The sequence below is a fragment of the Gambusia affinis genome, linkage group LG19, assembly GCF_019740435.1.
Source record: "Gambusia affinis linkage group LG19, SWU_Gaff_1.0, whole genome shotgun sequence".
Lineage (NCBI taxonomy): Eukaryota > Metazoa > Chordata > Actinopteri > Cyprinodontiformes > Poeciliidae > Gambusia > Gambusia affinis.
In genome coordinates, this window is record NC_057886.1 from 5,682,587 (window position 1) to 5,696,681 (window position 14,095).

Below are 14,095 nucleotides of genomic sequence, written 5' to 3' on the forward strand. Positions count from 1 at the left end.
CTTGTCGCTAGGTGATTGATACGGGCGGAGGGATTATAAAACCCTTTCAGATCCACTGGTCAATACCTTCAATCAATGCAATTAGAATCCAGCTCAACTATTTCCTCTGGCAGTTATTAAAACCCTCAGTTTCACAAGCCTCTTGGCGCCGCTGGCAGCAACACAATTCCTACTATAAGACAAAGGCCACACTAAGGGGGAGACAAGCTGAGCCCCTCAGAGACAGAAAGACAAACGGCTCCATTTGCATCCAGTGATGTACGTTACAATATTCAGATAAAAATGGATGTTGAACAGAGGGCAAAGCAGGCGTGACAGATGAGAACCTTAAAGGAGCAGATCAATGGCTAAGACTGATTCTTCACAGGAGGTTGCTCTGGGTAATGTAACGGCAACTGATGAACTCAGCTGATCTCAGATCAGAAATCTTTTACTGTTTGGCGTCTTCTCCTCGAGACCCTCGTAGTTCTTCCACAGTTCACTCATTTCTGGTGATCGGACTGCTGCAATGGCGCAGAAAAGGCTTTGTTCTAATATTTATTTTACAAGCAGTGGTATTGCTTTAATTTCACAGTCTGTTAATAGCAAGAGCTGTTGGGAAAGTAGGTGAAGCTGGAGAAAACAAACCCGTTCACCTGGTTTGATGATATTTTTGGCTTTTTCCACACAGAAGTGTCTTGTCCTGATTACTGAATTTGTCACATTTTTCCAAAAAAAAAAAAAAAAAAAAAAAAAAAAGGTTTCTCAAAATGTATTTTCTGGTCAATTTTATTTTTTTCACATTTTGTTACTCTAACAAGAGTTACTAAAAACAAGAATTAAATTTGCCCAATTTCCAAATTCCTCTTAGATAAACCTTTTTTCTCAACATTGAACAGTGACATCGATGCATAATTTGATTAGATCTATTTTTACTGTTTTTGCCTCCAGCAGTTCATCAGTTTAATCGTTCAACTTTTTCTTACAGTAGTTTAACTGTTACTAACTTAGTGAGTTTCTTGAATAACATGTTTAACTGTAAGGCTGATTTTTCATTCTTGTCAAACTCTTGCATATTGTATTTATTCCACAGACATGTAATATCTTGTTCAGATAACAGTGCTGGACTTATTCCCTCATCTATTGTAATTTTAAAACCAAAACTGTAGCAGGTTATTTACAGTAATTCATAGTGAAACTAGACTCCTGCAATGTTGAGGGTAACAAACTGTCTTCAAATATTACCAAATTAGTAAATAGAGTCCACTTGTGTGAATTTGAATCTTGGCATAAGTGCATTAAAGGCCTAAGAGGTGTGTTAGACAGCATTAGTGGCCATCTGGACAAGCTGCAGAGATCCACAGGTGGGGGAAATCTGTCAACAAGACAACTATTAGTCGTACACGCCTGAAAAAGACCAATTTCTAAAGAAAGACACGAAGATGGTCTTCTGGTCAGATGAGACGAAAATGTAGAGTCCATTTTTCTCCATGCGGAGAGAATCTAACATTCCACATCAGTCAGAATACCCTAAAGTGGAAACCATTTTGGTGGGTTTTTTCTCAGCAAGGAAGTGGATCAGAGTTGATAAGGATTTAGCTAAATATGGGACAATCATACACGGCAAAAAACACTAAATACTACTCGATATTTTTGTCAAGCTTTTAATGCAAACATCTCAGTACGTTTGAAATAAGACAAGACTAACTTACAAGTGACTTTCCAGCAAGATACAGACGCTTGTTTTAAGGAAATACTTTGTTAATCTTGATTTTTAAAGAAGTACTAGTTCCACTGGCATATTACGTCACTCATCATAAGACATTCTTCCCATGTTCTGAGTAAAATAATCTGGCAGCGGAGCTAGAACTTTTCCATCAACATTAAAGACTTAAAACAAACTCCTATATCTCTAACTTAAAGTTACCTTTATGTTAGTTTTGTCTTATTTCAACTCTACAAAGATATTTTTACTAGGATCTACACCAAAAATAGTTGGTAAGACTTTGTGTTTTTGCAGTGTAGAGGATAACACTGTTAGAAATAATTAAAAAGCAAAATCTTTATAACTTTCATACTAAAGGACAGATTGACCTTCCAGCAGAACAATGATCCCAAACACGCAGAATGAAATGAAACAGTTAAGATGAAACAATAATTATGTGTTAGAATGGTCCAGTCAAAGTCCTAATCTTGTTGAGAATCAGTGGCAAAACTTGGAAACTGAACATCCCAGCCATACTTACCTACACTGAAAAAAATAAATAAATTAGATGTGCAAACCTGGTAGAGCTACGCCCTAAAAGACTTGTAGCTGTAACTGCAGTGAGCCACTGTGTCGGTCTATCATAAAATCTAATAAAACTCCTGTTTGTGGCGGTAACATGATGGGATGACAATAGATTAAGAAGTGGGAATACTTTTGCTCTTCCTTTACTTCAGCATAACTCTCCTTCCATATCCGATAAAGAACACCATCAGCATGGATAAGTTAGAGAGGAACAAAACTGTAGATCGTGTAGCGCCTCCTAATTTATCCCGGTCCAAACGTTGCACATGTTTACGCTGCGACGCGCAAATGAACTGCCAAATAATTTGTTGAGAGTGCTGTGCAGAGTGCAGCGATTAAAACCTCCGATACGTTTACAGTACTGAAGTCATCGGAGGCTTTTTTAAATCAATACATTTGTTTTCAGGTGGGACCTGAAGGACCAGGTGAGTCTGAGGAGAGCCGCTCACAAGGCCTGCAGAGGGAGGGGAAACTAAAGCGAGCGCGCCGACGTGACAGCGTGACTCACGCCAACCGTGACGGATATCATTTCTCACGGCGCCGGGCATAAATGTTAATTGCGGCAATAGCAATAAGCTTTATTAGATTAGGCTATGAAATTAAAGAAAACAGATCTGTCTGAGGAGTAGAACAAGAGAGAGAGGAAAAGAAAGAAGGGAAAAAGGAAGAAATGGCTGCTGCTGAGGAGACAATGTTCTAGAAAATGAGACATGGACATATGTCCCGATGCTTTGGACGTCGGGTTGTGCTGAGATGATGGAGAGTCATAACTCCTGTTGATGCTTTTCTGCCCACTGCTCTAAATGCAAATCACTTCTTTCTATGACTGTTTGCCCAGAATATTTTATTATCCTGAATCGTGGACACGCGCAGCTCATTCATTTTACCAGGCTGCGTTAAGGATGGGCATAATTTCTGCCATTAAGGACGATCGCTGAATGTTACACAAAGCTTAATTGGTCTCTGTTCCAGCCACCCATACAAATTGTAATGATGCAATAACAGTAATGATAGAAAAGGAAAAAAAAAAAAAAAACCATAAGCGAGCAGCTCGGCTTTGAAAATGAGAAGTCAAATGGCATTAGGGAGGCAAATGGAAATCACGGGTTGCTCCACATTTTTCATGAAAAATTCAATACTTTTCCAGATTCGGCCACCCCGGATCCCCGGTAACTTTACGATCGTTTTAAAATATAAATGACCAAATATTCACGGTGAATTTATGACCGATACGTCTGCTATAACCAGACTCAAAGTATGGAAGAGAGACTGGAAGGAACCAAGAAAGTGCAGAAGGAACCGAGGACATGCAAATGGACAGAAAGATGCAATGGAGGGAAGACGCATGGAAAGAGAGAAGCAAAACAAAGAATCAAGAAAAAATGGAAGCTATGGAAAAATGGAGGATTCAACACAGAAAGGGTAGAAGGAAATAAGTATGGATACAAGGAAGGAAGAAAAACGGTGAAAGGACAAACAAATGTATGACAGAAGAAGGAAAGAAAGAAAGAATGAATGAATCAACTTAAGAAGTAAATAAAGAGCGAAGGACAAAAGAACAGAATGATCCAGCGAAACAAGGGAGGTTAAAGAGACACAAAGAAGCCTGAAATCAAGAAGGGAGGAAGGACGCAAAGACGAAAGGAATGATAGACACAAGGGAGGTATAGAAGGAGGAGGGAACACAAAGGTTAAGTAGGTAAGAACAGAGACAAATATGCATATGAAAGACCAGACAAATAAGGAAGGACAGAAATGAGGACAACATTTTGTCAGCTAATAAAGTTTGGAAGTTCAAATATTTTTCCATTTCAGACCAAAAAAAAACAAAACAATAATAAAGCTCTGTATTATTCCAGACTGCCTAGGAGCTCTGGTAAACGGACACGGTTACACGCAAACACACATCACCAAAACAAAACGACCATTATGGAGAGAGTAATGAAAGCTGGGCACTCAAGCATTATCAGAGAGCATGGAGACGATTTTGGCTTTGCTTTCTGGCTGCACGGCTCCGTCAAGGTAACGCCACACCGAATGGAGAGAGAGAGGGAGAGCAGCAACATGTGGCTCCTCTGCTGTAAATTAGCCATGTGGTTCAGCCTGCACAGGTTCACCTTCAGAGGCATGCACTGAATTACACCACAGCCAAGTCAAAACAATTGGGATGCAAATCCAACACCTGGAGGTGACTTTGGTCTCCCGGGACGCGGGAATCCACCCTCACTGGTTCAGAGGCTGATTTCCTTTTCTTTCTTCCTTGAGTGAATTATTGATTTCAGCTCAGCATTTTGTAAATGTTTACCTCATGGGCTCCAGGACCGCCTATGAATCACAACAAAAACTAAAGAGGAGAGCTTGTTGTTTTCTGTAAGCGACGGAAGGGAACGTCTGCCAACCTGTGGCCATCGGAAAATGGAAAATAAATACAGTGCCTTAAAAAAACCCATTTAATCCGTTTGTACTTTTCTACATTTGGTAACTGTAATCGGAAAGGAAACTATTTTGTAAAAGGGAAAAAACAAAAACTTGTGTTGAATATATTCCAACTTTTTCCAACTCTTAGCTGGATTTAAACCTGCACTTTGACTAGGCCATTCAATCATATGGATATGCATTAACTCTTCCAAATAAGGATCAGTGGAACAAATTCTGGGAGTATTTGTTATAGGAGTAGATGGTTGAAAAAATGCTTTTGTATTCAAAGTTTAATGTTTTAAAATGATGCTATTAGTGTCTTTAGTGCATGATATTTAATATGTAAGGACATGAATACTACTCAACTCATCTGGACCGTCTTACACTGTAAAAAAAATAAAAATAAAATTTCTATAGTAAATTGTCGGCTGCAGTTGTTGCCCGAACTTCATCATAAAATCTGAGGTAAAACATTTCTTTCTTTCTCTTTTTCCTTCTTTCTTTCAGCGTTAGATGGCACCGTCATTGTTGGTGTTGTGGTTAAAAATGGTGCTGGAGTCGATGCTTTACTGTAAATAATTTAACTTACAGAAAAAAAATTGCAAATCCCTAACATGAACACGAACCTATAAAATTAATGCACAAATACAAAATGTACATTAATTTATTTGCGGAAACTTCACGACAAATCACACAGTTTTAAATTGTTTTTTAGCTCACGAATTTTTCCTGTCACAATCTTACAGTTTATGGCCGTTAAATATGCAGATTTTGTTTAATTATTTTTTTTTACAGTGTATATTCGAGATGTCGTGCAGTCCTCGCTCCCTCTTGGCCTCCCAACCCCTTTTCCCTCTGTCGCCTCTCACCCTGCTGACGCTGAAGACGAAGCCGGGCTGGCCGGAGCAGACGCCCATGAAGCAGAAGCGCAGCTGCCAGTAGAACCAGTGCTCGCAGATGAAGGTGATGAGGGAGAGAGCCATGGCGGCGCCCAGCATGTAGAAGACCCCGGCCATGTTGTCCACGTCCAGCTGGCTGGACATCACCTCGTTCTTCTCGTGGTGGCAGATCCCCGTCAGCCACAGGGACTCCAGCTCCTCCATCTCACCTGGAGGAGGGGGAATGACATTGTAGAGAGGGAATATTAGGGGAAGGACGAAGGCAGGGAGAAGGTGAGGACTGCAACAGATGGTATGATGGGGGAAGGAAGCGGGGAGAGATGGACGGGGGGGGGGAGAGGGAGAGGCATAAGGAGTTGATGGAGCACTAAACCAGGCAGTAGAGGCGTACAATGAAAGGTTGGGAAGTGGTGGGAATGGACATAAAACACACAGCTGAGAGGATGGATGTGACGTCGTAAAGAAATGGCGTGGGACGGCCTGGACGATGACGTAGCAGACAAAATGAGGGTTTCATAAACGGTTCGAGGGTATGCCAGGGACGAGGGTAGAGGCCTTCAAAGCAGAAACACACACACACAAACACACACACACACACACTGGCGCATGTCGATGACATCAAACGCTTCGGTCCCAGCATATGTTCACAGGTGCGTATGATGACGCTCCGTCAGCTCGAGGTCCCGTTTGTGGGTCACCTTCTGTTTCATCACAAGCTGCTCTCAATCAGAGCAGAGAGAGGCATGGCGGGAATCGCTTAATTAATCATACAGTCAGCGGCGGTGGCTGCACCGTCAGGAGAAAGTAGAGATACAGAAAACGCATGGCACACCTCCTCTGTGGCTCTATCGACGAATTACACAATTAGAGATTACTTTTGTTTTCATTTTCTCATTTTGAAAGGGTAATTATGTTTAAAAATATGGATTTTCCTGATAATCTCTTCACAATACTACAGTGCATTTCCAGGTCGAGCTCTGTAAAAGACGATGGAAAAATGTTACAGTTTCTGTCTGTCCAAACAATACCAAAAAATAAAAACCACATCTTTTTTTTTAGGGTTTTCTGCTTTTAAGTAGAGCTGGAAGTAAGTCGAGATGCAGGAAGTATAAAAAGGAAGCTGTGCATTCGATGCTTCACATCTTGTAAATAAAGAGACAGAGGGACACAGGAAGTTTGGTGATATGGTGTGAACCCCTCTCTCTCTTTTTCACTGACAAAACCTAAGAGATGTTTTGAACAGTAGGATAAAAGGTGATATGAATCAAGTGAGGTAGATTCTTCGAATGCAGAGATTTAACTGGGGACAGTGGGAGGAATAGAGGAAAAAATTTTAGTCTCTCAAGAGTGAGAATTAGCAACCCTGATTTGTTGGTGTAACAAGATTTTGTAGCAAAGGATTTCATTTCGAAAAAATAAACTAGTCTGTCTTGTGTATCGAAATAAGAAAGTAAGTAGTTCTCAACCTGCTCTGGTGGAAAGAACAGTTCTCCAAATGCAATTTTTTTTTTGTGGGAATACTAAAACTAGCTAACAACATCAAAGTCAGTATCTGATTTGTACCGTAATTTCCGCACTACGAGCCGCTGCTTTGAACACTGCAATGTGAGTAATGTACGAGTTTATACCAAAAAGGCTGGAGTGATCAGGAGGACGGCACAAGTTAAAGGACAAATTCACCACCAGATGTAGATTGCCATCTGCCTTTTTTTGTTAAATACTGAGACTGATCAAACTTGAATGGATGAAAAATACACAGAGTATTTAAAGCTTCAGACTAAGCCTGCTGCAATAACTGAATTAATCGCGTGACAAATTAAAATGCACTCGGTAATTTCCATTTGCGTGACTGTTCATTTTTCTCTTGTCTCTCTGTTTCTACCAAAGACTGGATGACAAAAGTCTTCAGTTTGGTCCATTGGTCTCCACAAGCTCCTTTTTAAAAGACAATTCTGTTCACAGAGACTTCATGATTCATTTGATTCATGATTCATTTGATTCATGATTCATTTGATTCATGATTCATTTGATTCATTAAATGTTTTCCAGTTCCAGTGTTAAATGTTTGTTAAAAATTAAAGTTTATTGATCTTTTACACACTTACTAGCATTATTATTCCACTACCTTTGTATCACTTGAAAATGGTCTCAAAACAACAATATTATCATTTATCGTAATATCATTTGGGAAAATGTATCGTTCAGCAGAACTTGCTGTCGTGACTGGCCTATTTCAAGCTGATCAAACCTTTTTACCGATGAGAACATAAGGAGCCTCTTCAACAATAATTTGGGGAATTGGAATCACTTCAGATTTAGACAAGCATAATAAAAACACTCAATGAACAAGTTGAACTTTTTTGAGATCTTCTGATGTTGTGCAGCAAATCTTGGTTGCTCAGAAAAAGGGCAAGCCACGTGAAAACTTTCTATTTTATAGAAAAAAACTGACATTAAATGTGTGGTTTCTGTTTTTGTAGGACAACTCTTGTATATACGTTTTGCTCCCGCCTGCGTCGAACAACCCACAGCGAACCACGGGGCTTTCCGCGTGAGCCGGATTCCTTTCTAGGCCACCGGGAGCCGAGTGGACGGCGAGGCGTGGCAAAGTGACATTGAAATCCTCAGAGGTTGTGAGATAGGGGCCACTCGGTTCCTGCAGTGGCACGGGACGGAGGGGGAGAGCTACAGCGAGCCGACCCACATTCACGTGCAAACATACACAAGTGACTCTAAAAGTTGGGACGCGTGTATCTAGATCAGAAACTGTTGGTACTGGTGATCGATAAGTAAGAATCGGTAAATGGAGAACACTTATTACACTCTTTGGATGTAGGCTGACGAAAACAAACATCTCTCTTAAAATACGCAGAATCTCGACACTTTCTCACTCGTTTCACACACATCGGCTCATTTTCAGGGGGCTGACCCATATTCACACAGCACCCAGTGTCGAAATACACCAGGAGCTACGCTGGCACCCCTAACTGGGACACAATGAAGCGGGCCTCCGGACGGCCCTCGTTTCAGGAGGCTCACAATGTGCTGGAGCGCGTCCAGCCGAGTTGGCTCCGAGACGCGAGAAAACCTCCAGACACATTAAACTTCTCTTACATTTTCCGTTCTGCGTTTAACTGCGTATCAAAACGGGTCAGTCTGATTATAAAGCGGGTGCAGCTGCTGAGTTTGGCATGGCCTGGCGTTCGGTACGACAAGGTTTGAAAGATGTTTCGAATCAACTTAAATGGGCAGTATAATGTAAAAATCAACTTCTTTGACCTTTACATCATGTTGTAATGTTATTCCCTCATCAAAAACATGCCAGGAGTTTTGCTTTGGTTCTTTCATGCATGTTTGAGAAGATCTCCATGGCAACCATTGGACTGTCCAAAACGCCTGGTTGGACCTAGCTCCACCTTCGAGACACAGTTCCTCCTTGGACCTGCAGTTTCCTCTTGCTTCCACCTCTCCCCTTGATCTCCCCCATTCAACTCCTTCAGACTAGCCAGTAGCAATTAGCAACCACCTGGTGGAGCTGCGCATCAGCTGAGCTCATTATACGAGCTGCTTCTCAGTGCAACGCTGGTAAAAACGTTGAAGGGTTAATAGAGCTGATGACTTCCTGTAGGCGGAGCTTCAGAAAGAGCAGGAGTTTCTTAAAGACACAGAGGCCCAATTTCAAGGTGTTTAATTACAAAGTCAAATTTCTTTTAAGTGATATTTGATTCATACAGCATTTTTGTAACAACTGAAGTTACCATAGTTACTTGATTGTGCTGTAAAAAGACACTATATGCCTGGAAAACACAGACTGCTGCAATTTAAGAATGTCTGTCAGACCGTTCCTACTGTTTAAACTCTTTTTAATGAGATGTCAGAAAAGGCAACAGATTAAACAGAGTTTTCTCCAGATGTTCAAACCTTGGAGTAGGTGGACACAGTGCTGCCCCTGCCCCCACCTGCAGCTGCGTAAACACAGTCATCGGCTGAAAGACGATTGCCCAACACTTTTACTCTCCGTGTTAAAGTTGCAGTTGGCAAACAACAAGAAGCAGCCGGGATTTTCAGGAACATGGCGGTTGAGTGAACCAACAGGGAGAATGATGCTCCCAGTCAGTGTTGTTGAAGAAAATGGTGAGTCAGATCACAAGCAGAAGAAGAAAGAAAACAACAATGGTGTTTTTTTTGTTTGTTTGTTTTGTTTTTTTAGAGAAATACAACAAGGAAACGTCAGCTGTTTCCTATCTGGATAAGTTAACCTCTGAGGAAGCAGAATACAAAACCTATATTAATATTCTCAATATAAAATACTTCAAAGTTTCTTCTTCTTTTATTTCTAGGCAAACTATATTTAAATGTGCCCCTTTGACTCTGTTTTAAAAATGTATAGAGTAGAAAGTTCTGGTTTAAATAAACTTAAAACAGGTTGAACATTCGTGTGGACTTATTGAGGAGGCTTGTTTTTAAGCTAATACAGGCTTCTAGACTCCCAGAGCAAAAAGGGGAAACACATACTGGGAGAACTGGTTCACCTGGCCAATCGACACAAACATTCTATTTCATATAAAGAGCTGTTATTATGAAAAGTTTGTTGAAATTTAATCGATGAACAGCAGAAAAATGCCAAATATTTGGCCTAATAAGCACAAGAGAACAAAGACTGATGAGAATTTTATCAAACAAATGATTTAAACTTAAATATACCATAATAACAGGTAAAATACGTACATGTGCAGTGATATTTTAGTAGCACTTTGTGGTTCAGACCTGTATGAAAATGATTAGTTGTACTCTACCGCTTCAATCTGTACAAAGAGCGACTTTCAGGTATCTCTTAATCGCCACTTGCAGACACCCAATAATGCTCAAGTTGGAGCTGGAATAAAGCAGCGTTTCAAAAGCAGAAACCCTGGAGAGTTTGGGCAAAGTCTTATGAAAGCCAAGCGCGGTCATAAAGCCCAGGATCCCCAAGGCGGAGCTAAATCACAGGTTGCATTAAAACTCGGCCTTATCTTTCCTTGTCTGAATCTACTTTACATTTAAGTCGCAAAGCCAATCAGAGACCAGTTCCTTAGAAAAGCCAGATTTCTTTTCTCAAACATGCTAATCAGATGGATAACGGCTTAAAACACGATAACTTATTGTCCTGGAAACAGCGTTGTTGCACCCTTAAGGCACTGGACTTTATAGAAATACAGCGGCAAATTCAGAAATGGAGACCAGAAATAAAGAGAACTAAAGTGTGTTGGAAATACACCGCGTGGCTTTGAGTTTCTTCAGCTTTATGTATCCGTCCCCTACAGGTTTAAAGGGAAAGCAGCTCAAACCGTTTTCCTGTCTGAAGCACTGATTGATGTGAGCATAGTGAACGAAAACCTCTGATCTTTGAAACCTCAGAGGACTTTCTCTGACATTCTCCGACTTTTTGTTTTTCTTATTAAAAAAAAGCAACAACAATGGAGGATTAAAATACGCATCTGAAGATGATTGGAAATAATTCTTCCACATCCCCTTCCTTCACATTTAAAAATGTAGGATACTTAGTTTCGTCATAAAATATATATATTTCTGGACATGTTGAAAAATTCCCCCCCCCCATGAGCGCCACAGCGCTGGTATCTCAAGGCGCGCACATACATCACTGCTGCAGAAACAAAGCAGCTGTGAGTCAAATAATCCAGCGGCGGCCCAATAATAACGTCCCTTAATCTTCCTCTGCACTACACAGATGCCTCCTCGGACGGTTGAAACTGAAAGAGCAACTTAAGACACTCCTTACTTGGATTTATTCAGTGGTCAAATGGGGTCACGTAAAGTTCATTTAAGCTTCATTCCCAGTTGAAGGAAACAATGAAACCTTACAAAAAGCAACACACCCGGTCCTGACGCAGCAGAATGCTGTGAACTCCGTCTCTCTTCTCTCAGTATAAACAATAGTAAAAGTGATACTTTAAAGACAGGACTCTATGTTCTATAAATCTAATTCATGCCCTCACGCTCAGACTCAACTAACAGGGGTTTTTCAAAATGGCCGCATGTACGACACAATAGAAAAGAGCATGACAGCAGCTTTACACTTCTTAACAAAACTTTTAAGTTTTGACCGATGTGATATTTTGAGTTTGGAGGTGTTTTGCTTGACAAACAGAAACAGAGCTATTTTTGGTGCCTCTCCTGGATGAGATATTGTCTCAGATCAGATATTTTCTCTGAATCTTTCACCAGAGATTGACTGCTGTAAGGCTCCTGACTTCAAACAGTCATGGCGTCCTTTTAGAGCCGAGCTCTGTTTAGTCTTAGCTAAATGGATCATAATCAATTTGAGGAAATGTCAACTTTTTTGGAGGCAGCATTTTCGATCACACTGGCAAAAGCTTAACGTGGAAGGATCCCATGTTGTTGCTTTAAAAGTTGACGCAGATGTTCCGGTATTTTTTGCCAACCTGAATATTGCCTGTGTGTCTTCTGCTGTATACCTCTGCTACTTTCTGCTATCTACCTCCTTCAACTTCTTTTAAATCTGATTAATACAATTATTAGATGAGTAGAAGCTAGCTTACGCATGGAGCAGAGAAACAGCAATGTGTGGGTTCGTTATTGTTCTGCTTTTTGCATTTTTCTTTGCAAGAAGATCTTTTTAGTGATTTTAAACACCTTTTTTTGTTGATGTTAGCAGATTTATCCCTAGAATAGATTTGCGGCCAACTTGTCAATATGCTCTTTTTCCAATTTCTTCCTCCATCAAGCTTTACTTCAGCAGTGTCTTCAAGCCCCCAGCTACAAGCAATTCCCCTTGCGAGGACGGCGTTATCAGCGTTAAAACAGATAACAAGTTGGCTTCATCCTTTCCCGCTCGCGTCAAGGGCGTTGAGAATTTGGGTTCAGTTAAAATACGGTCGCGTATCTGATGCATTCGCACGCTACTAAACCGCTAATCAGTGCAGCCTCCCCGCACGATGCAGTTGCAGGCAGCGCTAAGCCGAGCGGCATCCATGAACAAAAACGGTGCAGGAAGCGGCGAGCTGTGCTCACCGTCGCCAAAAAGCTGCAGGATGGCCAGGTCCACGTGTCTCTTCCACCCAGACTCCTTCTGGATGGCGATGCCGTATCCCGTGGTGGCGAAGATGTAGCCGCTGCCAATGGTCACCAGCTTGCAGCCCTCGTCCCTGCCAGCCATGTAGTTCAGGACGGCGGCATCGTAAATGAAGGCATCCAGTTTGCTGAGGAAGGAGGGGAAAGAAACAGAGAGAATGTCAGGGAGAGAGACAGATAGGTGGCAATTAATTAACACTTAGAAGTCAGACAGCTACGGCTACAACACTCCAATTAACCTGCTAAATAGCACTAAGCCTCCGATAAGAGTAATAGACTTTCACTTGGTTTTGCCAGTGGCTGAGTCTGGCACGCAGGCTGGCGAAAAGGAAGGCGCGGAGGAAATTGATGAGGGGGAGTGAAGGTATTATTAAGGTCATATTACAGTCCTATTCACGTTTAGACGCAGTAACAAAGAAAATGATTTATTTTTTTTTGTCATTTCTACTGTTTGGCAATGAGCTTCTTGTTTCTTTTGCAAGAGCTGAGAGTTCACAAAAAAACTAATATACGTTAATTCAGGCAAAGTGTTGAAAAATGATCTTTTAAAAACGCATCAAATTTTGGTTTTCAACGCCATTTGATAATTAATATTTCCATTGCATCATTTGTCGTCCTTCATCCAGTCCTTCACATCTAGTTCACTTATCTTCTATTCCGTATATTCATGTATTTTACTGCGGTAAAAAATTGCTGCTCTCTGTCAAAAAATTTAGTTTTTTTTAAATGGCAGAAAATGCTATTTTTCTCTAATAAGATTCAGATTTCTGTAAGTTTGCCGTAAGTTCAAATCAAGACATTTTCTTCCCTCTCTTCTGGGCCTAGATATTAAGATCAAGACTCTTTGTTCCTGGCTTAAATTCCTGTAACATCCAAGCAAAAGTAAGCAGGTATAGGCACAACTTTAGCTTTGATGATTAAAAAGTCCATAGCTTTAAATATCTTTGTCACACTATTGCCTTATGTTTCGATGGTGCATAAAATCATTTAAATAGCGCTCCAGAATCAATGTATTTTTCAGCAATGACCCAACAACCCTACATAATCTCATAATATGTAGATGTTCAGCTGGTGAAGACTCACATCAGCATGTCAAATGCTTGAAGTGGCTCCAACAGCATGGCAGTCCGACTTACTTTCTCTTCAACATAATGCATCTAATAATCGTTTTACCACTTCATAGCAGTCAAAGACTTTGTGTAAGGTGTTAAACTTTCAACTCCAGGTGGTAAAGCGATCATCAGGCACACAAAGAAAAGCAAAACAATAAATTGCTGATAGTCATATCAACTTACTCTATTGGTACACAAAACTTTACACCTTTTATCCAAATAAACATGCACTATGCAAACAGGGGGGGCGTCAAAAATGAGAAAAATATTTTGTAAACATGGCAGGACATGATGTCGAACTTTTC

The 14,095-nt window shown here is 40.7% G+C and overlaps 1 protein-coding gene across 4 annotated transcripts in view; it reads right to left on the minus strand.

Annotated features, from left to right (window-relative positions):
• Positions 1 to 14,095, minus strand: part of LOC122822140 (glutamate receptor ionotropic, NMDA 2B) — a 170,332-nt gene that overhangs the window by 10,235 nt on the left and 146,002 nt on the right. For all 4 annotated transcript variants that reach the window (XM_044100584.1, XM_044100582.1, XM_044100581.1 and 1 more), the window contains 2 exons: positions 12,619 to 12,806; positions 5,557 to 5,795 (listed from right to left, as the gene is read on the minus strand). In XM_044100584.1, the coding sequence (XP_043956519.1) occupies positions 5,557 to 5,795; positions 12,619 to 12,806 (427 nt within the window). The remainder of the gene's footprint in view (positions 1 to 5,556; positions 5,796 to 12,618; positions 12,807 to 14,095) is intronic.